This window comes from Corythoichthys intestinalis, chromosome 16 (assembly GCF_030265065.1).
Source record: "Corythoichthys intestinalis isolate RoL2023-P3 chromosome 16, ASM3026506v1, whole genome shotgun sequence".
NCBI classification, from domain to species: Eukaryota; Metazoa; Chordata; class Actinopteri; order Syngnathiformes; family Syngnathidae; genus Corythoichthys; species Corythoichthys intestinalis.
Window position 1 is genome coordinate 10126126 of NC_080410.1, and position 17454 is coordinate 10143579.

At 37.8% G+C, this 17454-nt stretch overlaps 1 protein-coding gene across 3 annotated transcripts in view; it reads left to right on the top strand.

Moving 5' to 3' along the window:
* arhgdig (Rho GDP dissociation inhibitor (GDI) gamma) overlaps nt 1-14539 on the top strand; it is a 57664-nt gene extending 43125 nt beyond the window's left edge. For all 3 annotated transcript variants that reach the window (XM_057861400.1, XM_057861399.1, XM_057861401.1), the window contains exons 4-6: nt 9936-10012; nt 10830-10893; nt 12390-14539. In XM_057861400.1, coding sequence (XP_057717383.1) covers nt 9936-10012; nt 10830-10893; nt 12390-12583 — 335 coding nt within the window. In that variant the 3' untranslated portion in view covers nt 12584-14539. The remainder of the gene's footprint in view (nt 1-9935; nt 10013-10829; nt 10894-12389) is intronic.
* The last annotated feature ends 2915 nt before the right edge of the window (nt 14540-17454 follow it).

Below are 17454 nucleotides of genomic sequence, written 5' to 3' on the forward strand. Positions count from 1 at the left end.
CGAATCGGTACCAATACTCGCATCGTTATCGGTGCAATGCTACTTATCATTGCTCCACTCTGCTAGATGCACAAATTACAGGGCTGCCCTGGAGCAAGGCATCTCACCAGGTGGTGCTGCATTCACTAGCAGAATCTCTGCAATGGGTGTGTCCAGAGAGAGAAAGACGGAGAGCGCTAGCGAGAGAGCTAAATGTTTGCTTAGTGGGCATTATTGACATTTTCCAAGCAGGGGCAGCAGCTAGGGAGGTAGTGTAAGGTATACTTGGCTTGGCCTGCATTCATGCATGTATTCATGGACTGTACAGGTATTTGCTTGCAAGAGGAGTTTTACATTTCACGTGTTTCCTTGGTTCTATCCGCAAATGAATAACGACTTTGAACAAAACAGTTTCCTGTCTTGCAAATGGACATCTCCAAAAAGGCATCTTTTCATGTGTAATGTGACGTCATGTTTGCTGAACTGGAGAATTTGGGAATGATTACACCATACCTTCAAATGGAAATGATACACAGCTGCTGCTCTGCTGATGAATAACTGGTTGCCAGTGAAATATATTTTGTGTGCCTATTAATATTTTTTTGTGTGACAAAAAAATAATAACTACAGTACAGTGGTGTTTATATTTATTTTATTCTGGTTATCTTCAGATCTGGCCATTTTACCCCTTAGGAAATAAATAAAAAAATAATGCTAATAAACTAGGGATGTCCGATCAGATCACGTAATCGGAAATCGGGCTGATCTCTCCATTCTTTAATTAAATAAATATATTTATGTTCCTCCTGCTAACAGTGAGACCAAACGTTTTCCTTGGTCACCAGTCCAGCTGGCGTTTGCTACTTAAAGTTAACGAATATTGACAGGTTTGTAACATTGATCTGGCCAGCCAAGTCTCGGTAGCTGTACGATCAAAGGCACAAATGTGTTACTCATCGTTAAGCTTGGTACACAGTCTGGAGTGTGACGTGCCAACTCATTCATTGTATAAGTGAAGTGTTCTTCGGTAGCGTGAGCATCATAGCGTGAGTGAATTTGGCTCACTCATATGAATTATATGAATATCATGCAGAGTGATTAAAACGATAGGGTTAAAGGTGATGCAATGAAAAATGTGGGTGCGCCTACATTCTGTGCTGGTATGCCTTAAGAAAAATGTTAGGTGCACCAGTGAAACTGATGCAAAATATAAGTGTGGAGCCTTGGCAATAAATATTGCAATGTTAATTTTTTCCAGTATCATTCAGGCCTATCTCAAACACAGCTATTCAAGTTATCTGGTGAAAATTCTTCTAGTTTTTATATTTCAATGAGCAAACCCCCACCCCCAAAAAATTGCGATGTTTTTTCCACTATCGTTCAGGCCTAATTTGTATATATATATATGTTTTATACTTTTAAAGGACTAAAAAGTAACAAAATAATCCTGAAATAGAATTGCATTGCCAAAAGATACAAAATGCATACATTTTAAGGGCTAAAAGGTAACAAAATAATCCTGAAATAGAATAGCATTGCCAAAACATACAACTTATATATGTTTTAAAGTCTGAAACGCTCCTAGAAAAAGCGAAAGAGGACGGTAAAAAGTACAGTACTGTAACTTTTTTTCAAATTGAAAATAAATACATAAATTAAAAAAGCTAAAAAAAAAAAAGTTTTTTTTAAAACTTTTTTTCGGTATCGGATCAGGACTCTGCATGGGCAGATTCTCAGAATGAGGTAACTCGGACCGCGGTGCAAAAATACGCGATCAGGATATCCCTAATGCTAACCAATTAGCCATGTTGCTGGTCATATTTGAGCATTTTAAGCGTTAAATTAATTACCGTGATATTCAACCTTGAGTCATATTGATATGAATGTCTGTTAACTTCATTTCCAGTGTATACAGGCACTCTTTGGATTATAACCAAATTCTCTTCCTTTTTGATGACATAAAGCATAGTTTTTGTACATACATCAGAACATGTCATAGTATACCACTAGCCCTATGATGAGCAGGATAGTCATAATTACAGTAATTATTTGTGATGAAAAAAAAAGAATTCTGAGCCAAAAATCTAAACCAATCAATTAGCTAATTGGCTGCAACGTTCCCTAAGGTTGCCAACTCCCCCTGAAAAAAAAAAATAAAGGACACCTCATTGATAGAGCCGGTTGGCAAAATAACCGTCACGCTATAATTTTTTTTTTAATGTGAAAAGTGATTTTTTTTTTTTTTTTTAAAGGGATACCCGGATAGAAAGGCTTGTAGTTCTTAAAAGATAAGAGTTATTACGAGTTAAAATATTTGGATATTGAAACCTGTCTTGATGTTTTACTTTTTATACCATTTGTAAAATTAGTTTAACTAGTAGGTCGCCATTGTTGTTGACGTCGCAGGGCGGTGACGTCACATGGTTACGCTACCAGGCTTCCAGAGTATGACTCTAGTGACATAAACATGTCGTCTGTTCAACCCTTAATGAGTATGACAGCGCTGTTGATATTTCACAAAACGAGCAGCAGAAGCAAAATGAACAGGAAAGACTGGATGAGACAAGGCGAGAGTAGGGGAAAAAAACCTGTGTTCTGCCAAAATGTACTAAACCAGCGAGATGTCCTACAAGAATTTGACACCCAAAGTTCTACCGTGCACTTTCAGCTTGTTTTGTTTAGATGCATACAGACAGAACATACTAAAGATGCCTTAAGAAAATACATAAACATAGTAATATCAAATAAGGGTGGTTCAACAGATCAACAATCTGCTTTAAAGCTACCACAAGAACACACAATGCTTTAAAGTATGAGAGGGAAACACGTGGAAAAAGTATTGCAAGGAAAAGGTAATAAAAGACTCAATAAAAACACGTTTTTTTTTTAATAATTAAGGTTCGTTCAAACTCTCCTCAGCAATAACATTTTCACAAATGACCACTCCAAATACAATGAATTTGACAGAACATAAAAATATAATTCAATTAGTAAAAATGTAGAAACATGTTTTTTACTCTCATGTTTTTACTTTACTCTTATCACCTACACTCTTATGCTTTCTTCTATTAGCCTCGACCAGTGCGACGAGTGAGATTTCATAATGTCATTTTTTGGTCAGCTCATTGGTCAAAAAGCAGGATAAGTGGGGGAATGCATTTCCCAGTATTCATTCCTTCTACAAATAAGACACTATTTTCGAGTTTGATGATAATAAGGGACAAAGCTTGAATGCTCAATAAGGGACGCGCACTTTTGCTTCTGATTACTGGACACTTGGCAACCGTAGCTCACATCCTCCCAGTTCAAATGGATTGGACAGCTACTAATGATAAACTCATTTCATTTCACAGCAGGATGAATGAGCCTCATAATTTGAGGTCTATCATCGTCAATGGCACTGAAAGAGTTAGAAACAGTAAGCTAGGTATGAACTGACACCATATCATGCAAACTGTTTTAATTCCATGCCTAGAAAAAAAAAAGTCAAATAAGCAGTATGCATGTGAGCGCGTATGTCATATGTACAGCGTGTCTGAGAAGATAGCTAGACAGCATGACCTAGTTTCAGCAGTTTCTCTCTTCTCTGTGCCTCCCGAGACAGGAAAAACGTATGGCGAGAGGAAATTGAGGGGTGGGGAAGGGGCAGAGTAAATGTGCCACAATTCTTCTCACGGTCCAATAATTTAACACTTTGGAATGAGAACATGTTTGATTCAGTGAAACTCCAGGTTAACATTAAAATTGTACAATACTATATGTATTATTTTACTTAAATATCTGAATGTGTCAGATGAACATCTATTTCTAATATGAATGTGGGGGTGCACGTGGCCGTGTGTGTCTGCATGTGTTATCAACACATCCTCCCTGTTTTTATTAGCCTCATTCCCCTATCCTACTTCCTGTTTCACTGTCCATTAGGAAGCACTCAGGACCAATGCTCCGATTTAAATTGAGATATAAAAGGATTAAGCAGTGAATCCATTTCTGATTGCTTTTAAAACATCCTTTTCCCCTTCAGTATAAACTCATTCAAGCCCACAGCTAAACACAGTTAACTCATTCACTGCCAATGACAGCAAGGGAAGTCAAATCCACTTGAACTCGTATGGCAAGCATTGAATGATCACATTTTTGTGAACAATATGTATAAATGTGCTATACATCTCACTGGCTAAAATAATAGCCAGGGGCGCTGGAAGTCACTCACAGCTAAGAATCTTTTTTAGTTTTTCCCATCTAAAAACAGCCATTTTGCTCCAAATTCGTCATGCTCGCACGTTTTCTCCATTAAAGGCATGCACAAAGGCAGTACAGACGCAGCTGTATTGTTTACAAACTACTACTAGGCTACTACAAAGACAGCATGCTATATCACCGACAGCGTGTATTGAAGTTGTTGTGTTGGTAATAAAAGTGTCTGTGTATAAATCATAATATAAATCCCCGCAGTGCAATGACACACAAACACATTTGAATACTAAAGGTCCAATAAGCCTCAGTTTAACACCCACTTTTCACAACACTCAAATAAATTGCTCATGAATATCCAACATGACTTTTACTTTCCAATAGCGCCTTATTCAACGTGAGCTGGAAGCAAGCAAGGTGTCAGGTGGTGACCATGTTATTAACAAAAAAAAACTTTTTTAACATATATATATTTAATCTCCAAATTTAAATACGCTATATTTCAATATGTTTTATTTATGATTTATTTAAAAAAAGAATTCTTCCCCCCAAAAAATTCCCCAACACCAGGGGGTGCTGCAGCACCCTCAACACTCCACTTCCCCCGCCACTGACATTAGCTGTTCAACATAATGACTATTATAGACTTCATAATGGACAATGGGACAAGGGGCGTGGGGCCGATAAATAGGGGGCCTGCATTGTTGGCTAGATCGTCAAAGCTGACGGAGTGGAATCACAAAGAGCTTTTTTCGTTGAAAATTCTTGTGAATAAATGCTTAAATCCCTGAATTCTTCATAGATATGGACGTAAAACAGACTCGATTCTTGCTTAAAAGCAAAAAAAAACGTGCAGGTAGTATTTTTTTACGTAAATATGTTGAATGTGCGGCTCGTAGTTAAGTTCACTGTGGCGCCGCCTTACCACAACAAAGAGCTTTTTACGTTAAAATTGTTGTGAATAAATGCTTAAATTCCTGAATTCTTTATAGATATGGATGTAAAACAGTCTCGATTCTTGATTGAAAGCACAAAAAAAAAAAAAACGTGCAGGTAGCATTTATTTTACATAAATATGTCGAAGGTGTAGCTCGTCTTTGAGTTCACTGTAGCGCCGCCTTACCACAACAAAGAGCTTTTTACGTTGAAATTCTTGTGAACAAATGCTCGAATCCCTGAATTCTTTATAGAAATGCACGTAAAACAGTCTCAATTCTTCGTTAAAAGCAAAAAAACAATGTGCAGGTAGCATTTATTTTACGTAAATATGTCGAAGGTGTAGCCCGTCTTTGAGTTCACTGTGGCGCCGCCTTACCATTACAAAGAGCTTTTTACGTTGAAAGTCTCATGAATAAATGCTTAACCCCTGAATTCTTTATACATTTGGACATAAAACAGTCTCGATTCTTGGTTAAAAGCAAAAAAAAATGTTCAGGTAGCATTTATTTTACATAATTATTGCGAACTATGATGCCAATGCCTTAGTGGCTAATTTCTCCCTTTTTTTCACAATGTTTCAAAATGTATGCATGGTATGAAAAATATAATAATTACCTTGAATCCTCGAACAAATCACTTCTTAGACAATACTTCCTGCTTGTATGTGGTACAGCTTTCGTGCTTTTTGAACCGAAATCCACGGTTAGTTCGCTGCGTGGGTGTGTTTGTGCTCCTCTTGATGTGGGCATTTAATTGCGAAGGCTCGTTATGTATTTGTAGCCAACTTGGTCATTTTGATAATAGGATAATATAGCTAATATACTAGTAGATACATACAGCATGTGTTGCCTTCATTATAAGGCTTATGAAGGCTTTTCATTTTTTGCAGCTCAAGACATACCGTATTTTTCGGACTATAAGTCGCACCAGCCCAAAAATGCGCTATAAAGAGGAAAAAAAAACATAAGTCGCACCGGAGTATAAGTCGCATTTTTGGGAGAAATTTACATGATGAAATCTAACAAATAGAACAGTTATGTCATTTTGAAAGGCAATTTAAAATAAAAATACAATAGAGAACAACATGCTGAATAAGTTTACAATATGATAATGTTACATGATGCATAAACAAAGAAATGTTAATGCAACATAGCTATTAAGAGTTATTCAAATAACTATAGCATAAAGAACATGGTAACAAGTTTACCAAACCATCAGTGTCATTCAAAACACCAAAATGACATGTGAAATGATATAATAATGTGTTAATAATTTCACGCATAAGTCGCTCCAGAGTATAAGTCGCACCCCCAGCCAAACTGAAAAAAACTGTGACTCATAGTCCGAAAAATAAAGTACTTGTTTTTTGTGTTTTTGGTCCTCTTTCAGCATTTTGGGTTGCCAGCATTCTGATGTTAAACTACGGCCTAGTTAAACATAGTTTTAAATTTTACTCTATAAATACAAAATAAATAAATGAATAAAACTACTTCAATATTAGAGGGAAACCCTAAGTGTAAATGGTAAAATATAATTATATTACCAAAACAGTAGACTTAAAAGAACAACAATAATAGCATTAAAACATATTTGATTTTTTTTTTTTTTAAATGGGAAGAATACAGCAATATTAGGAAAAAATATGAATTTCAAATGTATAAAAAGTACATGAATTTTAGCATTAAAAATGTTTGAGATTTTTTTTTTTTTTTTTCAAAAATAAAACAATGCAATGGTACCTCTACTTACAAAATTAATTGGTTCTGGAAGTAATTGTCATGGCTTGAGTTAAGTTCTGTTCAGTTTGTGCCTGAGTGTTTCTTGTCCATGTGATTACCCATTGATTTCACCTGCTGTGGCCTGCTCCTTGTGTGTTGAACGAACCAGCTGTGTCTCATTGTCTCGTTACCCCATGACTGTATTTAAGTTCCCAACGTGCAGTCTTTTTTTGTTCGGTCATTGCCAATTCCAAGTGTATTTCCCAAGGTCTGGTCTTGTTCAACTTGATTCTCCCGTCTATAGCCCTCATGCTCCTGCATCCTCTGTTTATGCAAGTTTTGGTGCTTTTTGTTTGTACTTTGTGTTTTTGTAGTTATCATTAAATCATTTTTTGTGTTCCCTGACACCCTGCCTTGCCTTTTCGTTTTTGCCTTGTCTTTGTTTTTCCCTGCGTTTGGGTCCACTCCTGCCTCTTAATAGCGACAGTAGTTTCGTAAAGTGAAAATTCCATAGCGGTAGAGAAGCTTTTTCCGTGTAAATGCCCTAATCCATTCCAAGGGTCCTCAAAATTCAGACATAAATCTTTTATAAAGCATAAAAACATGCAAAAAATTCATGTTACAATTAGATTATTGCACAATAAACATAAGAGTGGTGCATAATGTAAAAATTGAAGAATAGATCAAAGAATAAAAATTAATATACTAATTTAAAGCTATCGGAACACGTGGCGGATGAAGAGGATGTTGGGATACACACATACTCTTACAGTAGAGGTCCCTATTAGCCAATATGATGCCAGAAAGATGCTAGGCAATAGCCAATGGCAGAGAAGCTATAAGTATGTTACGTTCAGTAAACTCTGGGAGCTGCGAATAGGAGCCCATACTGTATTTTTTGCCTCTTGTATCCTGAAATTTCTTTAATAACAAGAGGCAATATATTGTGTCGCAATCTGAAAATTACGTATGTAGAGACATTCGTGAGTACAGATACACTGCTGGCCAAAAGTATTGGCACCACTGCAATTCTGTCAGATAATGCTCAGTTTCTCCCAGAAAATTATAATGATGGTAATATCTTCATTTATTTTGCTTGCAATGAAAAAACACAAAACAGAATGGAGAAAAAAAAATTTAATCATTATCATTTTGCACAAAACTCCAAAAATGGGCCGGACTAAAGTATTGGCATCCTTTGAAAAATCGTGTTATGCTTCTCTAATTTACGTATTTAACACCATCTGTTACTTACCTATGATAACTAAATCACACTTGCAGCCAGTTAAAATGGATTAAAGTTGACTCAACTTCTATCCTGTGTCCTTGTGTATGTCACATTGAGCATGGAGAAAAGAAAGAAGACCAAAGAAGTGTCTGAGGACTTGAGAAGCAAAATTGTGAGGACGCATGGGCAATCTCAAGGCTACAAGTCCATCTCCAATGACCTGAATGTTCCGCAGTGTCATCAATAAGTATAAAACCCATGGCACTGTGGCTAACCTCCCTAGATGTGGACGGAAAAGAAATATTGGCGAGAGATTTCAACGAAAGATTGTGCGGATAGTGGATAAAGAACCTCGTCTAACATCCAAACAAGTTCAAACTGTCTCACAGTCCGAGGGTACAACAATGTCGACCCATATTATTCGGCGGCGTCTGAATGAAAAGTGACTCTATGGTAGGATACCCAGGAAGACCCCACTTCTGACCCAGAGTCATAAAAAAGTCAGGCTGGAGTTTGTCAAAACTTACCTGAGAAAGCCAAAACCATTTTGGAAGAATGTTCTCTGGTCAGATGAGACAAAAGTAGAGCTTTTTGGGAAAAGGCATCAAAATACAGGCGTTTACAGGGAAAAAAAACAAAAAACGAGGCTTTCAAAGAAAAGAACACGATCCCCACAGTCAAACATGGCGGAAGTTCCCTGATGTTGGGGGGTTGCTTTGCTACCTCTGGCACTGGACTGGTGACTGTTTGCATGGCATTATGAAGTCTGAAGACTACCAACAAATTTTGCACATAATGTAGGGCCCAGTGTGAGAAAACTGGGTCTCCCTCAGAGGTCATGGGTCTTCCAGCAGGACAATGACCCAAAACACACTTCAAAAAGCACTAGAAAATGGTTTGAGAGAAAGAGCTTCTAAAGTGGCCAGAAATTAGTCCTGACCTGAATCCCATAGATTAGAACACCCTTGGAGAGATCTGAAAATGGCAGTTGGGAGAAGGCACCCTTCAAATCTCAGAGACCTGGAGCAGTTGGTCAAAGAAGACTGGTCTAAAATTCCAGCAGAGCATTGTAAGAAACTCACTGATGGATACCGGAAGCAGTTGTTCGCACTAATTTTGTCCAAAGGTTGTGCTACCAAGTATTAGGCTGAGGGGGCCAATACTTTTGTTCGTTCCATTTTTAGAGTTTTGTGTAAAATGATAATGATTTTTTTTTTTCATTCATCTTTTGTGTTTTTTCATTGCAGGCAAAATAAATGAAGATAGTACCAAAGCATTTGTGATTGCAATCATTTTCTGGGAGAAATTGAGCATTATTTGACAGAATTGCAGTGGTGCCAATACTTTTGGCCAGCAGTGTACCACTGTATTAGGGAAAAAATGATTTTTTTAAATTAAAAAAAAATCACATACGTGTATTTGCCCCTCGAAGTTATAATGGACTGGACGCCTATCGCCGTCAATGGCAGCCAATGAGTTCAGTTACACGCAAAAGAAAAGATGATTCAGGCTGGTCGTAAATAACAAAAACAACAGTAGGAATACTATAAATGCACTTCAAACTTTGGATTTATTCTGTATTTATTGTGGTGGTCTAAATGAATACTGTATTCTGTTCCAGTGTAATCTCTTATTTTGTCATGTTTAATTGGGGCAGTTCAATTAGATTTCAGTAGCTGTGTGCTTCCATTTCAGTTGCTATTTTACACAGAGAAAATGTTTACATTGTTGTACCCTGGAACTCAAATCATTCTAAACGTGTGGTTCTCTATGAAATGATTAACGAGGCCTTTAATCGTGCATTAATTTTGTCACCATACCCAATCACACTTCTAAGGTCAGACCCTTTCAAAGCGGATGATCATGTGTTTTTCCAGGAGATGCAAAAAGCCTGAAGGAGAAGACCTTCACCTTAAAGGAAGGCGTCAAATACAGGCTCAAAATACAATTTAAGGTAAGAGAAAAATCATGCTTGAGAGGCCGTTCAGGCCCAATTTATGGTGTAGCTCTAAGCGTTCGTAATAATACGGTTATTAACTCAAGAGCCAGGCTGCACGGCTATCACGACACCTGCTGGAAATCATCGCCTTGCAGCTGCTTTACATGATTTGTGTGAATTATTAGTATTTCCCCAGAAGAGAAGATTATGTTTTCACCAGATTGACTGGATTTCTCAGTAACAGAGGCTTAGTTTCATCCCGTTTTTCTGGAGTACATGCCAGTGACAAAAGCAATAAAACAACTTTATGAGATAAAATAAAATACAATTTTCTGTGCTTTATGCCTACACTGTACAGTAATATAATTCTGAAACATAACAGATGATCTGCTGGAGTCACGATTTAGCGTTTGTTGTTTGTCTTTGTTGTTTAAGCATAAGAAGCGACCATAGCAATGTAAAGCCTACTATGTTCTGGATATGAGTTGAATGGTTTAGTTTTGGCACTCATTTACACCCCCCCCCCCCCCCCCCCCCAAAAAAAAAAAAAAAAAGCTATTTCATCGGGTGGGGAACCTCTGGACTGTGAGGGCATTTGCTCTGGCTATCTACACTTCTTTAAAACAAAACATAAATTTGAGAACTATAAAAAAAAGCCCTGCAAATGTTTGATCTGCGAGTGCTCAACGGGACGAGGAAGTAAGGTTTTTATCCATTGCGTAATAAACACCAAAGCAGTTTTGATCATTTTGATGATAAGACTATTTCTTGTTCATTTGAATTTCTTCAAAGTGAAGTAAAAGTAATCCCTATGTATGATGTGTGTGTGCAGGTGAACAAAGAAATCGTCGCTGGTTTGAAGTACCATCATGTGGGCTTCAGAAAAGGAGTAAAAAGTAGGTTCCTTCAGTACTCATTTTGACTTTGAACCCTAGGTTTCCTTTAAGTGGCTAAATTTACAAGAAAACTGTTTGATTGTTGTTTTGGCTGAACAGAATACAGTATATTGACAAAAAGTGTGCATCTATTGTCGCAAAATAGTGACTTTCAAGATTAAAGTAGCTTCATTATTACCGTACTTTCCGCACTATAACATGCACCTAAAAGCCTTCAATTTCCTCAAAAGCAGATGGTGCTCTTTATAATTCGATGCGTCCTATATATGGATCAACATTGGTTAATCATGTCATGACATTCCCTTTAGCGCAGCTTCACTTATTGGATGCATAACCCAACCCCAACCACTACTACTACTACTACTACTACTGTGTCTTATAATGCGGTGCACCCTATATATGAAAACAGTTTTAAAATTAGCCATTCATTGAACGTGCGCCTTATACTCTGATGCGCTTTACAGTGTGGAAAATACGGGGTTAAATATTTTATAATAACTCACTGACTTCCATTGACGGTAATAGACATCCAATTCAGTTTGACTGGGTGGCTGGGTTGGTACCAACCAGCCTTCCCATTCAAAATGGATTGGATGTCTAACTCCGTGAATTGCAGTAAAACAAGATCACTCAATGCTAGTCATCCCAGTTGAAATGGATCTATAACGAGAGGTGGTAGTATACCATTACATTTACGTGAGTAACTTTTTGAGAATTAAGAACTTCTAAGTAGTTTTACTAAGCAATACATTTGAGTACATTTGTGGAGAACAAACGTTACTCCTATTCAGCTACTTTAGGCTACAATTGTCCTTACATTTTTCCTCTTTATTCTACATATCGATAATGCTCCAGTTCTGTAGAGTTTTTTTTTTTTTTCTCTCGCTGGAATTCAATTTTTTTTAATTTCTTGGCTTAATGTGGTTATGTAATAGTACAGTACAGTATAATAACAACAGTTCATATAGATAACTTTGTGCAGTAAAAAAATACCATTGTTTAAACATTTAATTTTTTTTTAAACATCGTAAGCCGTTAGTCACAATGTTACTCATTACTTGAGTATTCTTTTCACCAAATACTTTTTACTTGTACTTGAATAATTTTTTTGGATAACAACTTTAACTTTTACTTTCGCAATATTATTTTGAAGTAATGCTACTCTTACTTGAGTAAAAATTTTGGCTACGCTACCCACCTCTGTCTATAACTGGTAATGTCAGTGAATGGGTTAATCAACATTTTCAACTTTATTTAGCATCTACTTGAAAGCAAAAACACAAGTGAAAGATTTTTAAATCTTAATTTGTCTTATTTTAGCATCAAGAACTAATACAATTTTATGAGCATTTCTGCCTTAGTGGTAACATGTAGGTAATCTACTCGCACCCAAGTCATCGTAGTGTGCATAAATGGTAAACAGGTATAAACGGCAGTACATAGAATTTGTCACATAAAGCCTATTTTCTAATTGTCCACTTTTCATGTGCTTTCAGTGATCAAAGTCTCCTACATGATGGGCAGTTTCTGTCCTCGTGAGAATGAACATGAGTTTGTGTTCCCCACTGATGAGACACCTCAAGGATTGTTGTCACGCGGCCTCTATCAGATGGAGTCCCACTTTACTGACGACGACATGAACATCTATTCAGCCTGGGAATGGAACCTTGAGATCAAGAAGGACGAGTAGAGGCTCTTCTCATCTTCATACTTTCAATCCGCCACTCTCCTTCTTATCATTGCGTATACAGCATCTTTTGAAGACATAATACTCTTCATATTCGCTTACTGGCGTCAATGTGCGCGACTTTCTTGAAACACAAAGGGCCGTTTAGAGAACAGTAGCCCCTGTTGTCTCCCTTTGCATTAAGACCATTGTGAAATATCCATATCATGAGGCTTTGAGAAGCCATTTTCCTCAACCTGCCGTATATCACATAGCAACAGTGGATGTTATGAAACTGCAAGCAAAAAGAGAAAGTGAAAAATGAATAGATGCTATTGCTGTGCTTATTTCCAGTGGCACATTATGTCTTTACAAATCGTGATATGCAGGTTGGGCGGGCTGGAGTGCAGCACAAAATACAACATAAACATTGAAGAGCATCCAAAACTGAAGAAACAAAAAATGAAGAGACACGCACAATAAATTGTCTCAACATCATGTTGAAATATCAAGTAGTTTTATAATTAATTGCAGTAATTAGACGTCATATAGAGTTGAAGCTAAAGGGGAACTAGCACATTACATATTACAAGAACCACTAAATAATGATTAGTGTTGCATCGATACCATTACCAATACATATCTCGATACACAGCAGTGTGGTATCGGCTCATGCCTATATTGTACTGATACCACGTTTTCTAATATCTTTCAATACTAAATTACTGCATACTCACTTGACTTTAAAATCGTTGCTAACTCATTAGCTGCCATTGATGGCGCTAGACGTCCAAACCATTTGAATTGGAACGGGTCCCTCCCACCCTCCCACTTCAAATTGATTTGGAGTCTACTAGTGATAAACTCAAATTCAAATGATGATTGAACAATAAGGGCTCTTATTTTGGTTGTTTTTTTAAACAGCGGTTTGCGTAGCTGGCAGCCATCTTGGGTGGGTTGGAAACTAATCCTCAAAGAGTATATATCGCCCAGCATCCCATCGGCGCGTTATTTCTGAATACTCCCCTGTACCGATGACGTCATTTTAATGCCGTATCGGTACCGATACCAATAGTATCGGTGCAACGCTAATGATCATCTTCAGGATGCGCTGACCTCACATTGTACACGTTTTGAAACGTGTTTTGCTTGTAAAGCAGCAGTTCTTTCAGGTCTTTGTGAAGCTTTTTGGACCTTTGAAAGGTTTTAAACACAACAGTTGGACTTTGTATATTGTAGAAAGAAATGCATGTTTTAGGATTTGATACTAATTACACACGTTAAAGTAAGATAGACAATGTATAGTAAGTACACAAGATGGGACTGCAGTGTTTGCTGTAAATGTACACTGGCGTCATCAAAAAAAACATTTTTTTGGTGCTAGTATCCAAAATCCATCTTAAAATAAACTCGGTCTACAGTTCATTTCACATAGAGGTAGTAATTTAACAATACAATATTTCTGATCTTGTGGTTGTGGTTTACAATCCTACAACTACATGACATTATAACACAAGGCTACAAGATCTCATTTGATTCTGCTAGTGTACCCAAATTTTGGTGAGTATGGAGACGATTTTGAGATATGTACTGTATATAGGAGACATACATTCAGGTGTGATGTATTCATCCCCAGTAGAGAAAACTGATTCATGCGTTAGACAGGAACGAGGAATTCATTCAACGTGTCGTAATCTATGAATAATTGTAAACGTTGGCTTGTTGGGTGTTGCATGGTTTAATAAGAGTGTATCTCTTTGTTTTTATACAACTTAACTGTAAAAATGTGAGTGATTCCAAAAAAAACACTGTGGCTTATCCAGAGGTTGAAGGTTGACTACAGATGGTGCAGTGTTTAAATTACTCTTTAAAGCAGGGCAGGCTGAACTGTGGGGTCAACTGAATTGTGTATCGATCACTGAAATGTTCATTATTGGTGTCAAATCTTGTATGCTGTATCTTTTAATAAAGGGTGATGAAAACAACCACTGTATTATATTTTTTACTTATTTACTTCAATACTGAAGTTTTCCTGCTGTCAAAGCCCATACGTTCCAAATGAATAACACCACTAGTTGAGGGTACTTAATGAAAAGGGCAGTCACGGATAGACCTGCCTGACAATATGATCCTTGAATTAATATTGCTCAATGCCATACAACAATCTGCATCATATTACCATACTTGACAGAAAACATAGGACTTGAAATCCTACTCTTCAGAGAACCAGTCCTCTTTCTCAAGTTGTGTGAGTATGGTGGTGTTGTTGCTGCGGATGGCCTGTTCCAAAAGGGCACGCTGGGCAACGGCGGGCAGATAGAGGAAAGCGTAGACCAAGGCCAGCAGCAGCAGAGCCAGCAGCAGCAGGAGACCCCAGTCCGAAGTCATGATGGGCTCTTCACAGCGAGCCTGCAGGAACGACTTGTTACTATTCATGCTCCAACGGTGACCAAAGACACTAAAGCTTCAGGTTGTAGTGGTAATGCCAGGGAAATCCTTGTTAACCAGTCCTTGGTCAAGCATGACAATGTTTTGGGGGGGTCTTATTCCACTTGAGCTCCAAAGACGAAGATAGTCCCAATCCCAATACAACGTGAGCCAAATGGAAGTCTGTGAAATCCAGCACAAAATTGACAAAAGTGTGAAATCCAGCACAAAATTGACAAAAGTTCTTATGATGTCCAGGAAATCAGGAATCTGTGGAGTTTTTTAAAAAATGTAAATGAAAGGAATCATGTCAAATGTTAGTAAGGGTCCTCTCTGTGTCAGTGCCATCTCACTAAAAGATTTGTGCTGTGCCTAGAGTGTCACGTGTACAATTGTTCATGTGCCCAGGTATTGTGTAATCATTTTTGATCAGCTCGGTCATACATCATAAAGAGATTATCTTCAGGATGAACAATATGTTCCAAACTACATGGTGCAACATCTAGAGAAATTGCGTTCGGATACTATGCTCTCTCTCCCATGGGTTTTTTTGGGTAGATTTTTCTGTCACTTGTTAAATTCGGGGCATTTTCGAGTCACTTCCTTGTTAATTAATTGGCGAGCATTGAAGGTGATAGACGTTTAATCCATTATGACTGATACGCTTTCCAATTCAAAATGGATTGGACGACCAGTGCCGTCAGTGGCACTGTAAGATGAGCATTCACAATGTAAATGCTGATATACAACTTAATTAAATATGATAGGTGACCCAAACTCAATTTTATCAACCTCTTGTGAACACAAATGTTTAATAAGTAGTAAATTGGGGCTGGAAAACATGCCTTACTTGATGTATCTCAGTCATGTCAAATTAGTATCAGTTAAAATTAGAATCAGACGAGTGCATATTTGCCTTGTCTATTTTGCGCTTTTCTGACACTAAAATATTCCCTCACACATCCACAGTGAATGGTGCGCCTTCAACCAGAGCTCTCTTCAGCTCCTTCACTTACTTTACTTACTTCACATCGATTTGGTAAGTAAATATTTTACTCTTTAATATATGAAAGAGTAAAATATTGTACCGACTGTTATTTACAGTGCCTTGCAAAAGTATTCGGCCCCCTTGAATCTTGCAACCTTTCGCCACATTTCAGGCTTCAAACATAAAGATATGAAATTTAATTTTTTTGTCAAGAATCAACAACAAGTGGGACACAGTCGTGAAGTGGAACAACATTTATTGGATAATTTAAACTTTTTTAACAAATAAAAAACTGAAAAGTGGGGCGTGCAATATTATTCGGCCCCTTTACTTTCAGTGCAGCAAACTCACTCCAGAAGTTCAGTGAGGATCTCTGAATGATCCAATGTTGTCCTAAATGACCGATGACGATAAATAGAATCCACCTGTGTGTAATCAAGTCTCCGTATAAATGCACCTGCTCTGTGATAGTCTCAGGGTTCTGTTTAAAGTGCAGAGAGCATTATGAAAACCAAGGAACACACCAGGCAGGTCCGAGTTACTGTTGTTGAGAAGTTTAAAGCCGGATTTGGATACAAAAAGATTTCCCAAGCTTTAAACATCTCAAGGAGCACTGTGCAAGCCATCATATTGAAATGGAAGGAGCATCAGACCACTGCAAATCTACCAAGACCCGGCCTTCCTTCCAAACTTTCTTCTCAAACAAGGAGAAAACTGATCAGAGATGCAGCCAAGAGGCCCATGATCACTCTGGATGAACTCCAGAGATCTACAGCTGAGGTGGGAGAGTCTGTCCATAGGACAACAATCAGTCGTACACTGCACAAATCTGGCCTTTATGGAAGAGTGGCAAGAAGAAAGCCATTTCTCAAAGATATCCATAAAAAGTCTCGTTTAAAGTTTGCCACAAGCCACCTGGGAGACACACCAAACATGTGGAAGAAGGTGCTCTGGTCAGATGAAACCAAAATTGAACTTTTTGGCCACAATGCAAAACGATATGTTTGGCGTAAAAGCAACACAGCTCATCACCCTGAACACACCATCCCCACTGTCAAACATGGTGGTGGCAGCATCATGGTTTGGGCCTGCTTTTCTTCAGCAGGTACAAGGAAGATGGTTAAAATTGACGGGAAGATGGATGCAGCCAAATACAGGAACATTCTGGAAGAAAACCTGTTGGTATCTGCACAAGACCTGAGACTGGGACGGAGATTTATCTTCCAACAGGACAATGATCCAAAACATAAAGCCAAATCTACAATGGAATGGTTCAAAAAATAAACGTATCCAGGTGTTAGAATGGCCAAGTCAAAGTCCAGACCTGAATCCAATCGAGAATCTGTGGAAAGAGCTGAAGACTGCTGTTCACAAACACTCTCCATCCAACCTCACTGAGCTCGAGCTGTTTTGCAAGGAAGAATGGGCAAGAATGTCAGTCTCTCGATGTGCAAAACTGATAGAAACATACTCCAAGCGA